At 32.3% G+C, this 14,911-nt stretch overlaps 2 protein-coding genes across 2 annotated transcripts; one reads left to right on the forward strand and one right to left on the reverse strand.

Annotated features, from left to right (window-relative positions):
* Positions 1–546: 546 nt before the first annotated feature.
* On the reverse strand, positions 547–1,260 carry LOC110722901. The gene has a single exon (XM_021902191.1). It carries the CDS (start codon positions 1,258–1,260, stop codon positions 547–549), a length of 714 nt encoding a protein of 237 aa, XP_021757883.1.
* Positions 1,261–3,441: 2,181 nt separating this feature from the next.
* LOC110722911 lies at positions 3,442–11,083 on the forward strand. The gene is made up of 3 exons (XM_021902197.1): positions 3,442–3,864; positions 4,297–4,522; positions 10,506–11,083. The coding sequence occupies exons 1-3, from the start codon at positions 3,818–3,820 to the stop codon at positions 10,797–10,799; spliced, it is 567 nt and encodes a 188-aa protein (XP_021757889.1). The 5' UTR covers positions 3,442–3,817; the 3' UTR covers positions 10,800–11,083.
* The last annotated feature ends 3,828 nt before the right edge of the window (positions 11,084–14,911 follow it).

Consider the following 14,911-nt stretch of genomic DNA (forward strand, 5'->3'; position numbering starts at 1 on the left):
ATTTGTGTACATATGTTCCTTTATTAGATTTCAAGCTGCTAATTTATGTTTTCAAATGTTGTTCTTTGTTGCAAGCAAAGTAGGATCTGCTGCATATACTGAAAAGGGTGAAATCCTTCCATTGAAGAACGATTTCATGCATAAGATGGATTATGACTCTGACGAGACTCAACCTTGAAGAACATGGATTGGTATGTCCTATCTCTTTGGTTAGATTTGCATGAAAAAATAAAGTATAAAGGCTATAGTAGGATATGCTTGTAATAAAGATGTAAACTATAGTCATGCATGCAATTACAATTTTCTTACACAAAATATTGTGTCCCCATAGGGCCATAGATTTCAAGTGCATGTTTACAAAAACTTCTACTTTTCACCATTACAATTCACAACTACGTTCTTAATTAACTGAGTTTTTACAAAAAAAAAAAAATCTACTTTTGCCCACCACTTCACATCTCATAAGTTGGACCTTTACATCGATACAAAAAGTTGTTTTCTTATGAAATTTTCAAAAGGGACTTCCTTGTTTGCATTAATGATCTTTCACAACATGTTGGCATTTGATGATTCACCCCTTTCTATGATTCCTTCGTTCAAAAAATTGATCGAATCTAGGACCAACTCATTTGACACTTCAACATAGGATGGTAATAGACCCAACCTTTGAAGTCTTTTCTTGCCCTTATGAGGATTTTTGAAATTGTTGCCTCCCTTGACTTTCATAATTTCCTCCATTACATACATTGAGTGAAGCCAAGTCATGTTAATGATCCTTGGATCATAACTAGCATATGAGGTTAGAACACTTTCAACCAACTCTTCAACTGATTCAGGAAACTCTTGGTGTTGAATTGCTTGAATTGCCCTAAAAAACCCCAAGTCCAATACATTGAGGTCCGGAGATTGAGCAGGCTGGCAGATTAGGTGCATGTCAAAACCATCCTTATTTGCTTCTTCCAAAAATTCTGGATCATCAATGTTGATGTGAGGCCTTGCATTATCTTGCTGGATCCATATAGTCTTGCATGAGTTTTCTGGCCATGTAGCTCTAATTGCAGGCATCACTTCTTCTAATATCATTTTCTTGATGATATCCCTTGTGATGGTTTGTTTTGCTTTCGTTTCTATAGTGCCCTTTTCTCTGTTTTTGCTACTTCTTTGTGCTGGCACTTGTTCAGTGAATGGAAACATCCCTGTTTTCCCATCCCAATTTATGTATCCATTTGAAGCAATGTGTGGTCTGGCCGATGTGTCCATGAACATGACTTTTTGCACGTGAGTCCTACTTTAAACAGCTCTGTATGGATCTTGTTCTTCTGATAGCAGGTAAAATCTTTGTGTTATCCTACTCATGAAAAACCATTTTTCGTCGATGTGGACCATGTTGTACATCATCTTAAACCTTGGTAATGTGTGAATAGTTCCTGGTATAACTCTAGATACAACAAACTGTAATCTTGCTGTTCTATGTTTGTCTGTTAACTTTGGTTTGATTGAGTTTGTGTGTGATCTTAGAATCCCCCTCTTAAGTAGCCTATAAACTGTAGATGGGCTAACACCAAGTGCGGCTGCAAAAGATCTTAGTGTTGTTCTCTGTTTAAGTGGAATAGAGCATAGAATTTCCTCATCGGTAAGCAAAGGCTTCCTGCCACAATTTTTCTTTGCATGATTAACACAAATGTCTTGGCCTTCTGTTTTTTGTTTTTTAGCTTTCGACCAAATCCTATGGATTGTTGTCCTATTAACACCATATTTAATACCTAAGTGCTTCATTAATCCCCTTGGTACATTCAAGTTTGTTGTTTCTGCAAACAGTTCCATAACTAATTGTTGCCTAAATTCATTGTTCATCATTGGTCTTTTATTCCCTAAAATGTGTCCAGAATTTGGGTATGGGATCTGGTTGTCAATGTTTACAAAAGATGGAACATTTAACTCAATGCATGCATCATTATAAGCTTTAAACTCATAATGCTCATCATCAGACAAATACCATACCTCATCATCTGGCACATCTTCATCATCATCATCAATTTCAGCATTTATGGCATCTTCCATTTGAAGCATTTATTCGACAGTGACGATGTTAATATTATTGTTGTTCTCAGGGGTGTTGGAGTCATTGCCAAAGTGATTGTTGACTACACCTTCAAGATCAAGAAGCTCTTCCATTGTAATATCCGGAAAATCGTCAAAGCCTTCACAAACCAAGTAGCTTCCAAATGAATTAGCCATGGAATAAATATGCAGTGGAGAAAAAATTAACAGAAAGTGTTTTGTGTTCAAGTGTAATTTAAGAGAAATTAGAAAGCTTCTTTTATCTAAGAGAAAGTAAATTCAAAAGTGGAAAAAAATGGAACATTGGAATTGTGTTTAAGTTTTTTAAATATGCTGTAACTTTGATAAAGTTTGTCAACTTCTTAAAATTTGGTGGGGTTGGCGGGATATTTAAATTTTTAGAGCTTCCACCAAAATTTTGGGCTTTTTAATCAATTGTAAAAGCCTTACGTGGGAAGCACTCAGATTTAATTACACTTTGATTAAAGTCATTATTATTACTTGGGGAACATGTGCACATATTGTTGGCTTGTTTTCTTAATAACTGTGCTCAATGGTGTGTTGCAAGTAAAAGAAAACGGAGGAAGTAATAACATTTTTTTTTTGGAATAAAAAATAATAGCAATTTCTACTATTTATCGAGAATAATAATAACAAATAGTTAATAAATTTTTTTAGGGAATAGTAATACTTAATATATTTTTTTGAAAGAAATACTTAATATTTTATAATAATACTAAATATATAATTTCATTAATAATAATAACCAATGATATAAAAAGAATAAAAAAACTGCAAAAAAATTGTGTGCTTTTAAATATGTGATAACAACGAAGATCAAAGCGACAATGAAGATGATAACAACGAAGATCAAAGCGACAATGAAGATGATGAAAATGATGATCATATGGTAGTAAATGGTTAATTCATCACAATGTTGAACTCGTCTTATCATGTTCCTATTTTGGCATGCGGTTGTAATAATTTGAACATGTTATACTATTGTCTTTTATCAATCTACTATTAACATATGTTAAATATGGCACACATTTATTTATGTTTTCACTCACCTAAATAAATGGTATATGCAATAATAGTAATATTTATAATAATAATAAGGCAAAAGCTAATGAGCGCCCCCGGGACGTTGGATAAGATAATTAAAATGCAAATATTAGAGTAAAATTAACATTAATTATACCGAACGACGCGTGATTTTGTCATAAATTCCTAACTTAATACCATTTCAACCAATATAATTTATCCTTATCTAACGCCCCGGGACGCTCGTTAGCAAAATCGTAAAAATAGTAATAATAATAACAATAACATTAATAATAATAATAATAAAATTAATAACAATAATAATAATAATAATAATAATAATAATATTAATAATGATAACATTAATTATAGTATTAATAATAATGCCGAAATCTGTTACGCTATGCTACAAAAGAAGGGTTGATTTTCCTCAAAAAAAAATAAAAAAATGACATTCCTACCCTCGATATTGGGCAGGACTCACCACCACCACTCCACCAGGTTAATCACTCCTCCTAAACTCACCACGTTTTGCAAATAAAAAGCTGTATTTTATGACACCAGAAGTTAAAGCTGTGGCGTGTTACCCAGAAAACTCTTTCTGCTATTTTCATTTTTTTCTTTCGCCTTCACTTTTACATTGCTCCTCTCTCTCCTCCACTGAAGCATATTCCGAGTTTTCCATTGAAGCATTTTCCTAGTTCTCTCTTCCATGAAACGGCTACTGAGCTTTCTCCCCTCCGATGCAGCAGCTTCTAAGTTAAGATTATTTTTTAATTTCTTTTATCATCGAATATTAATTTCACAGTCTAGGGTATTGCGTTACAATTGTGTTAATTAAATTATTCAAATTAGGGTTTTTCTAATGTGGATTATTGAACTATTGGTTATAATTACTGAAGTTATGAATGATTATAATGAGTAATTTTTGTTCTAGATATTTGCTGTGTGAATTAACTTTAATATTCTTAAGCGAAAATAATTTATGTGATTTATGGAGCTTAATTTGTTGATTGAGGAGAATGTGGATTACTGAACTATTGGTTATAATTGCTGAAGTTTTGAAGTATCATAAGTTTATAACGAGCGGTTCTGTTGCTAAATTTGATAATTAGGTTGTAAAGTTTATTTATTTATTTATTTTTTGTGATTTTTCAAGCCGAATTTAATAATTGAGACAAATGTGTGTAGGTTTTTGTTAGGAGGGAACTATAAAAATGGACCTTTTCTCCCTGGGCCGAGGGCGGCTGCCCCTCTTGCCCTGGCTCAGGGACGGGCCTGGTATAGCGTTGACGATGACAAGTCTAAGAGAACTGATGAAGTGTTGGAAGATAGAGATCCAAGCTATGAAGCAATGCTCAATAAAATGGTTGGAAAAATCAGTTCTAAGCCTGGTGGCAAGCTTGAAATGGGCGAGGTTGGGCTTTGATAAATTTTTCTTTTATCTTTCTACATGTTTAGTTGCTTATATGCTGGACTTGTGATCTTTGTGTTCTATAGTTGTTATTTACAAAGGTAAAGATTAAAGGAATTATTTGTGAACTATCCTTGTTGAACGATTAAAGTATTGGTTTGAAATGTAGTGTAGAATGTATGTGGGGCTTTTCCTAAGAACATAGTTCAATTTTCCTCCTTCTGCGACCGATGCTATGTCTAAAGACTGAATTTGGGAAGCCATTGGGGTGCTTTTAGACTATGTTACTTGGACTCAGGTACTCATTGACACAGGTATATTTCCAAGTGTCTGACTTTGCTGTTTTTGAAAAAATATTCCGTGAGTTGAGACTTTGTTAGAGAGTTGTTTTCTAAAGCAGAATGTATACGGGGCTATCCTAAGATCATAGTTCAATTTGCCTCCTCCAGGATTAATATTGTGTCTAAAGACTGAATTTGGGAAGCCATTGAACTTGAGTTGAAATGAAATTTCAAGTAACATAGCTTTTAGATTAATGCGATAAAGCTAAATCGCACCTTTGCAAGTTTGTGGATGATAGAATGACATTATTTCTTTTTTTGATTAGTTTAGTTGATGGAAGCTAATATCAATATTTGTAATGGATTTATGTATAAACTGCTAGAATTGGTGAGTACTAAATTTATGGTGATGCAACTTTGCGCTTAAGTGATTTGTTATATTCCATAACTTCAATATCCCCTCATCAACTTCTTTTGATTAGTTATGAGAATATGAGATGCTATGAAAATTTATGGAAACACAAACTTTGGGGTAGAGTTGCATTACCCTAGATATATTAATATATTATTCACGTTTACATACTAAATTAATTAATTATTTATATATTACCCTAGATATATTAATATTACCCTAGATATATTAATATATTATTCACGTTTACAAAAGCTAGTCAAAGCAAATTGTTAAACATCAAATATGTCAATCAAAAAAGAACGGAGGAAGTATTCCTTTAAATAGTCATATCATGGTAAGTGTGGTCATATTATGTCAGAAGTAGTAAGTACTATTCTTAAACTAAATAATGTACAATCAAGGTTAAAATTCAATAGTGTGAATGTATGAATTTGCTTTGTTTTGCAAAACAGCCTGAGCTGTGTGATTGCATCCCCTTATTTATAGTCTGTGCATCATTGCTTCGATCATGCATGCTATTGTACTAAAGCCTAACAAATTGTTAAAATGAGGTAATGTTTCTCAGTCTTTCTATGGAAACCCTCCTTTTAAGAAGAGGACTGTATCAGGATGAATGAAAGCATGAAGTCTAAAGGATAAGGAGAAGGAATGAATATTGTTGCATATATTTGCATCTACATTCCATATACAATAGATATTTTAAGCCAGGGGAGTGTTTTGAGGAAGTTATAGTTAAAAAATTGAAACATTGAGGATGTTTTCCTAGGGGTTTTGTGAAGGGGCCAATAAGAGGTATCAACACTAACATGATACAACCATGTCACATATTCATCAAAACTGCACGACTAATAAGCCACTTACATGTTGATGAACTTTTAGCCAAGGGGCTAATTAAAGGACTTCCAACTTCATTTTTCCCTTTATAGTCTTACTATAGCTGATTACTAGACCAACAAATAGCATTAGTTAAATTTGAGATTTGCTGACTAGCTAATGAGTTATTTTATGTAGAATTACTTTTCAAGATTGCCAGGATTGGCTACTTTTGTAGTAAAATCAGAAAAATAGATATATGGAGAATGCCTTTTGAAACATAAGATAGTGCATAATACTTATTGATTATGCCTTTAGGGGCTTTTGGTTGGACAAATTGGATTGGGGTGGAAATGTAGAATGGACTTTTGGAGTTAAAATCCATTCCATTCTTTGGTACTGCACTTTTGTCATGGAACCTCATACTAGGGAGATTCCAACTCTACCTTATCGCCTTAGAATTCCATACCCACGTCAGTACATAAGATTCACATTCCTTTTTAATATAGATACAAACCCTAATAACCCCCACAAAAGTGGAGACAAAAGTTGCAAAGGAACGACTACCACCTATATACGGTGGGTTGGCAACCCATCACAGGTTAAAGAAGTTTCTGTCTTCTCCAGTTTAGTAGTCAATCAGCTAGAGCATAATTGCCTTGTAAAAGTTTGGACTTCACGAGGATTTGTTTGTAAATGAGGTTCTTTCATTAACTGAATATTTTGTAGGTTACATAGTTTTAGTTGAATAACTATGGTGTGAAGACATTGTAATTGTAATTTTGCTTTTGTTTAATGTTCTGGAATTGTTTTTGGTTTAGGTTTGGTATTGTTTTGTTTAGTTTCTTTGGCTTTTTTTTTTTTCCTTATTTTGTTTCGCTTTTGAGCCTTCATTTTGTAGACTAAAAACTAGTATTCATTCCGTGCGATTATTTTTATCTATAATTTTTTTTAATGGAAGGATTGATCAAGTTATGTATGCCTTAAGAAGTGAAAATAGAGGGGGGGGGGTAATTTAATAACAAATATATGTATGAAAAATTATCCTAGCAAAAAATTGGATTGAAACTCTTGAACAACATTGAAAGCTAGCCATGCTACTGCCCTTCGTAGTTTTCAAAATATCAGTCAATTCAACATTTGATATGCCAATTTCATGAAGCAAAATAGGAAATCAACATTTTGGAAGATCTTGGATTTAAATTTAATTAGCGACTAAACTATTTGACTAAGATGCAAAATGAGGAAAAACCGAAAAAAAAAGATCTACTTTGTTTAATGAAATTTAATGGTAGAATGCCCCAAAAAAGTGCATTACAAATTGATTTACAGTAAATATACTTAGATTGAGAAGGAACCGAAAGATGCAAACTAAAAACTTTTAAAAAAAAAAAAATTATAAAAAAGAAGAATGATCACACGTACAATATTAATATTGAATTTGACACATGATTATAATTTTGATAAATTATTCCCAAAAAAAATAAATAAAAAAAAATACCTTGATGGTTGTGAATATATTTCAACAAATAATATCAATTCAAACCAAAAACTTCACAAGTTGACATAAACCTAGAATGAATAAGCAAAAATAAGTTAAAAAATATGTAAAAAATCATGAATTGCACTGTACCTTTTTTGCTAACTTTGTTTGTAAAAAGAAAAGTATCTATTATTAAAGTAGTAATAATTAGTGCTTTAGTTATTAAAAATTGGGGATGAATAAAAATGATTTGGGGTAGAAAGAAGGGAAGAGTGATTACATTCATAATTGAAATTTAATTAGGGAGGAAAGTAAAATGCATTTTGATTTGAATAGTTAATGAAAATGGGAGTTTGATTAAAAAAATATAAAATAATAAACTAAAGCAACCCTTCATGAAAAGAAATTAAATAAAAAACAAATGCAACCCTTCAAGCAATCAAGTATAAATTTACCGAAAACTAATAAGTATATGAAGTGTTGTTTGGGGAATAAATTGAACATTTAAGGTTTTTTTCTTTTTTTATTTTAAAAAAAAAAACTTAAATTATTTATTATTTTACAAAAAAATAAAAAAAAAATAAAAAAGAAAACATGGAAAATAAAAAAGGACACGTGGACACTTTAAATTTCCTTTAATTTTTCCTGTTTTAAAATAACAGTATAGATATGTGAAGTATTTAATAAAAAATGAATAAAATTGGGCTTACATATTTTCTAAAAAAAAGGAAAAATGGATAAGAAAAATCCAACCTTTGTACTTTTTTCTCCTAAAAATCCAATCTTCATTTTATTCCTCAAAAACCCAACCTTTATACCCCATCTTCTCCAACAGATCCATTTGACTTTTGACTTTTAACCTGTTAAATAGGTTTAATTTTTTTTTTTCTCCTCTTAATTTCCTTTCTCACTCCTCTCTCCTAAAAAATGGAAACAACCTAACAATCCACCAATGACACCACCAGCACACCACCAACACCAACACCGGTTAACCACCATACCACCAGAACTTCTTCCTCCTCCCCCATTAATCCACAACCCCAGGAAGAAAGAGGAGGAAGATCATGCTTCTAGAAGATTAAGAGACCTTCAATCACAAATAGGGAACAAAACTTGTGTTGATTGTTCCCATAAAAACCCATAATTGGCATTTGTTTCTTATGGGATTTTCATGTGTTTGGAGTGTTCACGGAAGCAATAGCATCAAGGTATTGGTGTAAGATCTCTTAATCTTCTAGAAGCACATGCCATTAATGATGATCTTCCTCCTCCTTCTTCCTAGGGTTGTGGATTAATGGGGGGAGGAGGAAGAAGAAAGGAGGTGTTTAGGAAATTTGGGTGAAACAAAGCAGGAGAAAGAGAAGAGGAGAGAGACTGGTGTTGGTGGTGTACTGGCGGTGTTCTGTCAGATTTGTCACCATGGATTTTCATGTTCTTACAACACCACCACCCTAAACAACTCGCACCAACACCACCACCCGTAACCACCGAAAACCAACCTCAACCAACTTGGAGGTTTTCTGGTAAGACTTTCAATGGAGATGGTCGTTGCCGGCGATTGGGAGACGATTGGGCGTAGACAGGGAAGCTGTGTCGTGCGTCGACAATGAAGGGGAAGGGGAAAAAAGGTGGCTGACGGGTGGAGATGGTGGTGTTTGTCTAGTTTTCTGAATTTTTTTTTGGTTTTTGTTTTTGTAAAATTTTCTCTTTTAATTAAATCTGTTTTTAATAATTAAAAAATTAATTGCCCTATTAATAGCTAACACATGGCATATGACTTAAAAAAAAAAACCGGTCATCAAGAAGGTGGAGTATAAAGGTTGGATTTTTGAGGAATAAAATGAAGGTTGGATTTTTAAGGAGAAAAAAGTGCAAAGGTTGAATTTTTTCTTTTCTATTTTTCCAAAAAAAATAAATAAGGGGATGGCATTAAATTTCACATTATGGGGTTTCAAATCCATACCCTATTGGTATGATTTCCATTATTTTAGCCTATTATACAATTTAATGTTTTCCCTACGCTTGAAAGTTGTCACATTGGTTATACTAGCTTGATAATAGAAGAAAAGAGTAATGTAATCTATACTTCCACCTATTAAAAAGAAATCTAATTTCTCCTTTCACACTTGTAAAGATTTAATACCCAATTATCCTTGCTACATTTTGTAACTTTTTCTTAAGTTTTGTTTGTAATTAACGTGGTTTTTTTGGTCCAATCACACTCTTTCCTGCTTTCTTAATACTTGTGAATCCTTGAGGAAGTATGAAATTGCACTATAACAATCAATGCTTTTATGGTATGCCGCAAATGACATGTTCTCCACATTGCCCGACTTAGCTAGTGATCATGGCTCTTCAGTGTACCAAATTAGTTCCAATACCACAAGGCTAACTAATCAAGGATTTACCTTTGACATGGTAGAATTTTCGTAATACATTAATTACATCTGGTTTATTGTGACTCTAGCCTGTAGAGTATATCAGGTATATGACTGAAGCAAAAGTAGGCTAACTGTGCCAGCAACAAGCTAGAGTAGATTGCAATGTGTGAACTTTCTGCATACCTTTCTCATTTTAGTGTAGATGTTTTGGGCACATGACTAGGTTGACTTGCCAAAGGAAAAATGGAAATGGCATTGAAATTTTATGTACCTTGTCAGATTTTTCTTTTCGTGAATTGCAAAACTAGTTCTGGACTTTGGGTGATTGATGATATAAATTATATTTATTAATTACCGAGTATTGTAGAACACCCAAGGGAACAGAAAAAAATTCTTTATTTTCTTTTGAGAATGCTTTTGTTGCCTATTTTCCTTCTTTGTGCTTGTTGGGGAGGAGGGTTTGCTAGTGTTATCCTTTTTAAGTGATTGGGATGATCCTGATGACTTAAAAGCTCTCAGTTTATCTTGATCAACCCACTTGGTGTTGCTTCCTGAAAGAACTGTTTTTAGTTGATGTTACTTTACATAAAGCATGTCTGCTCATATGGTGCAGGCTCATGTGGTACAGAAGCCTAAAAGACCCTTGCCAAAAGTAAGAAATACGACTCCTGAGACTGGACGTTATGAGGAAAGGCCTGTTGCTGCAGGGACATTAAATGTAGCTCAATTTCGCCACATAATGCGTCTTCATCAAGGCACGGCTGATGAGCATGATGGGCCTCTAGGTCTAAAAGAGGTTGCTGAGAGATTTCAGGTGGATGCTGTACAACTTGAAAAGATATTCCAGTATGTATCCTTGCCACCTGAGGATAATACTAACAGGAAAAAACACGAGCTTGGAGACTGATTTCCCTTTCCTAGTGGTACTAGTAGTTCAGAATGACTGATTGCTTTTTGATACAATCAGTTCAAAAGTGTATTTGCGAAATATATATTTATATGAATGATGAATCAGAATAGTGATGAAAAGTTAAGTTAATAGCACTACAAGGTACTGAACTTCGGTGATAGTAGCAATTAAGGTACTGAAGTTTTATTCCTTGCAAATAAGGTATTTAGCTGGTGACCGAAGGTAACATTTTCGGCCATTACACGTAACCGGTTATACGTAATTTTCTTACAAAAAATTAATTTATTATTTATTTTTTTTTATTTTTTTATTTTTTCATTTTTTTCTTTTCCCCTTCCCTTAAACTTTCACTTTCTTGGATAATTGTAATTCTTTGTTCTCTCTCTTCAAACCTAGCCTCCATAGTAAGACTTAGGGGTTATCATTGATGGTAAGTTCCAAATTTTTCTTCAATTTAATGTTTTTAGTCAATAAAGATCACCAATACTATCGTGATTATAGTCCAGTCACTTCTTGTAGGGTTTAGTCGATTCCCTAATGGTGGGATTTTTTTAGTATTGTTTGTTTGTTTGTTTTTCGTGTGTCCAGGGATACAAATTTGGAAGATTTGTCTTGCAAATTTGTGGAATTACAATTTTGTTGGTATAAGGGTGCAGATTTAAAAGATTCGTCTTGCAAATTTGCCAATCTTGATGATCAATCAAGATTTATAACTTTGTGACTATACATCAATGAATCTTTGTCAAGAACGATGCAAAAATATCTAAAATTGTTAGGAGTAGTTCAGAAGCGATGTCATTAGTATAGGGTTGTTTAGTACTACCTCCATTACAGGTTATGTGCAACGATTTAACATAAAACAGAGAGGAAAAATGTCTAATCGTATCACATAACTTGTAACGGAGGTAGTACTTTTTTTGAGAATTTAGATATTTTTTGGGATGATTGTAAATGTCGAATGACTATTATTATTTGATAAAATAACCCCTCTCTATTCTATTAAAAAAAAGAAAAAGAAAAAACCTTTCACTTTCCATATTTCTATGGTGGGCTAGCCCTTCCTAACACTATAGCCCATAGTCTCACAATGAAAATTTATACAATAATATAACTATTGTAAAATAAAGGGAATAAGAGAAGAATTGAGGAGAGAATAAATCTGTGTATCTTATTCCATATGATAAGGTGTATATATACATACAATATATTAGGGTTTGATTGGATAACCCTAGATCTAGATTGTTCCGGAATGATACAAAGGAGGATAATGGATATCCACAAATATTTCATAACACTCCCCCTTGGATGTCCATTATCGAAGACTATGCCTCATTAAAACCTTACTAAGAAAAACCCTGTGGGATAAAAACATAGTGAACAAAAAAGAGTACATCATTCTTCGTAATACGCTTGAGATGCCGCCTCATTAAAAACCTTACCAGGAAAACTCAATTTGGGACAAAACCATGGTCAAGGGAAAAAGAGTGCAGCGCGTATTTTCTCCCCCTGTTGAATACATAACTGTACTTGAGATCTTCTAGTACCGCAACGATGAATCCAATATGTTTGGATATCTTCTAATATGTAGTAAGTAAAGTATCATCCGTTGATCTTCGACTCTCCAGAGTTGAAGTTGCATCTTCAATTCTTCAGGTATTCACGTGAACATGTGAAGTGTCTTCATTTCACCATACTTGTGTTTATCTCTAAAAATTAAACTTATGCAGTTATGACTTCTTCTAGAAGTCGTTAATAATAGAAATTGATAATTATTATTTGATCAAACATTCATTAATAGACAAAACTTGACATTATTAATGTCGTTCTTCAATCTCATATGAATTATAATATAACATATGCAATTATATACATTAATCATGGTTCTTCTGGACCATAAGAAATAGTCTCACGCATAAGTATCCCGTTTCTTTAGAAGTTTCATAATTAACTACACGATAATTTTTCTACGTATAGAAATAGTAAATCTCACTTACTCTTATATACCCAAACTTCAGGTTGAGATGTCAATGATGTAGTCACATAAAATTTTCAAGAGTTTGATAATTGTAATATTCAAAAATTTGTAGGGCTGATTATTTAAAAACATCGTATATAAGTTCTTCAAGAACTCTTCTTACATGATTCACAACATGTTATTAAATCGACGTTTTCGATATTTTCATCACAAGTATAAGCCCATAGGAACATAAGTATTTCTTTCTAATTTTCCATCAAATTTGTAAATATGTCTTACTATACTTTGAATGAACATTGACATACACCACAATTATTATATAGAAAATAAAGCATGCAATATGATATATAAAAATATGATAAACAACTTATATAATGAGTAATGCATTTACAACTTCGAACATATGCAATGAATAATTCAAAAACCTAAGACTCACACATGCATATGAACATAAATAACACTCGAAATAATGCAAGACACTGTACAGTGTGGATTTTAAAAATCCATATTTCTTTGGACTTCTGGTCCATGATAAACTTTTATTATTATTATCATCATGTCGACATTAAAATGGACATATATTCCAGATCCCTTATTCACTAGTCCATTATATCATGCATATGCATTATTTATCGGTTCCATCATATACCGGTATCATCATATAATTCCTCAAGGTACAATTTTAATTTGCATGCTATTTTGACAATGATATCTGAATACATTTTTCATTGGTACCATCATAATTTTTCTTACATCATAGGCCATCTATAATAATAATTCAGATATCTATACCACTTTTAGGGTATTTCATTCACTTTGGTATTTATATACTATTACACTATTAGTGTTAACTGCACTATCTTGCCAAATATCATATCTATTAAACATATCTTTATTTTGGAACCGATCATATACAACCTACACTTCAGGTGTAGTGATTCAAGTACAATTGGCAAGATTTTATCTCAATGTATACACATAATTAATATGACCAAAATGTATCTTCAACGCTATGCAACATGAGTCATAACTGAATACAAATCAAATCATAAATGTGCAACATATCTTGATAGCATATGGACGAAAGTTGGCTAGAAAATATTTCAAATTACCATTATTTATATAGGGATCATCAGTTTAATTAATTTTTGCCAACTTACTCCAATTCTCCCCCTAAGTTGGTAAAATATCTCATATATAGGGGCATCACAGTTCTTCACCAACTTAGTATACAAATTTACAATAATATTCATTTCATGGGAGGATCATAATCAACAAAATTTATCTCTCAGAATAATTATATTAAAACAATCTTTTATCTCTTCTAGAGAGCAATTTTAAATTATTTCTTCATTAACTATACATTGCATAATACATATGTATTTATTATTAAATCTTTCACAATTTGTTCTCTTCAGGAGATCAATAATTCAACATCAATGGGGAGACATATGTTGTGCAGTTGAATTTCCTTCTTTTCTATTTCTTATGTGCTGACATACAATAGCCCCAATCAAGAGAATTGTTATACAAATATAATTTTTTTTTTTTTTTTTTTTTGTAATTTCACTAGGTGGTGATTTTCGGGATCAGTAGAAACATTGATAGTAACACTAGTTACTTAAAATTTTCACATATAATTTGTACGTGGTGAGCTTTTGGTCACCTAATATTTGTCAACATATAAATTATTCTAGTGAACTTCTGGTCACCAATTATTCAGATTGACCAATATATTATCTCTTGAACTTTTCTTTTTACACAAACTATTAAAAATCACAATCTAAATATAGCTCAATCTCATTGTTATATCTTGCCATTCAATTTATTTCATATATTTAACATGAGAGAGCGTCAGCACATTATTTCTTTCATATCAAATGAAACTTTAGGTTTTCATAACGGGAATTTATTAAACCCCGGATGGCCTAATTATTAATTATCACATCCAATCACTTTTGCTTTAATATTTAAATTATGATCAGTTTTATAATATTGGTGATCACCTTATTAGAGATACTTTATGCATGGCCATGAAAATGATGTGATATAAGTACACCAGTGTGTTTCTTTCTACAATTGGCAAGACAATTAACTAATACTCATACTCCACTGGAGCATTGATTGTAATCTT

Source organism: Chenopodium quinoa, unplaced genomic scaffold (genome assembly GCF_001683475.1).
Source record: "Chenopodium quinoa cultivar QQ74 unplaced genomic scaffold, ASM168347v1, whole genome shotgun sequence".
Lineage (NCBI taxonomy): Eukaryota > Viridiplantae > Streptophyta > Magnoliopsida > Caryophyllales > Amaranthaceae > Chenopodium > Chenopodium quinoa.

Coding starts and splice junctions, on each gene's coding strand:
- LOC110722911 (XM_021902197.1), top strand. CDS start 3,818: ATGAAACGGCTACTGAGCTTTCTCCCCTCCGATGCAGCAGCTTCTAA. Junction 3,865..4,296: donor TCCGATGCAGCAGCTTCTAA/GTTAAGATTATT, acceptor AAATGTGTGTAG/GTTTTTGTTAGGAGGGAACT. Junction 4,523..10,505: donor GCAAGCTTGAAATGGGCGAG/GTTGGGCTTTGA, acceptor CATATGGTGCAG/GCTCATGTGGTACAGAAGCC.
- LOC110722901 (XM_021902191.1), bottom strand. CDS start 1,260: ATGGACACATCGGCCAGACCACACATTGCTTCAAATGGATACATAAAT.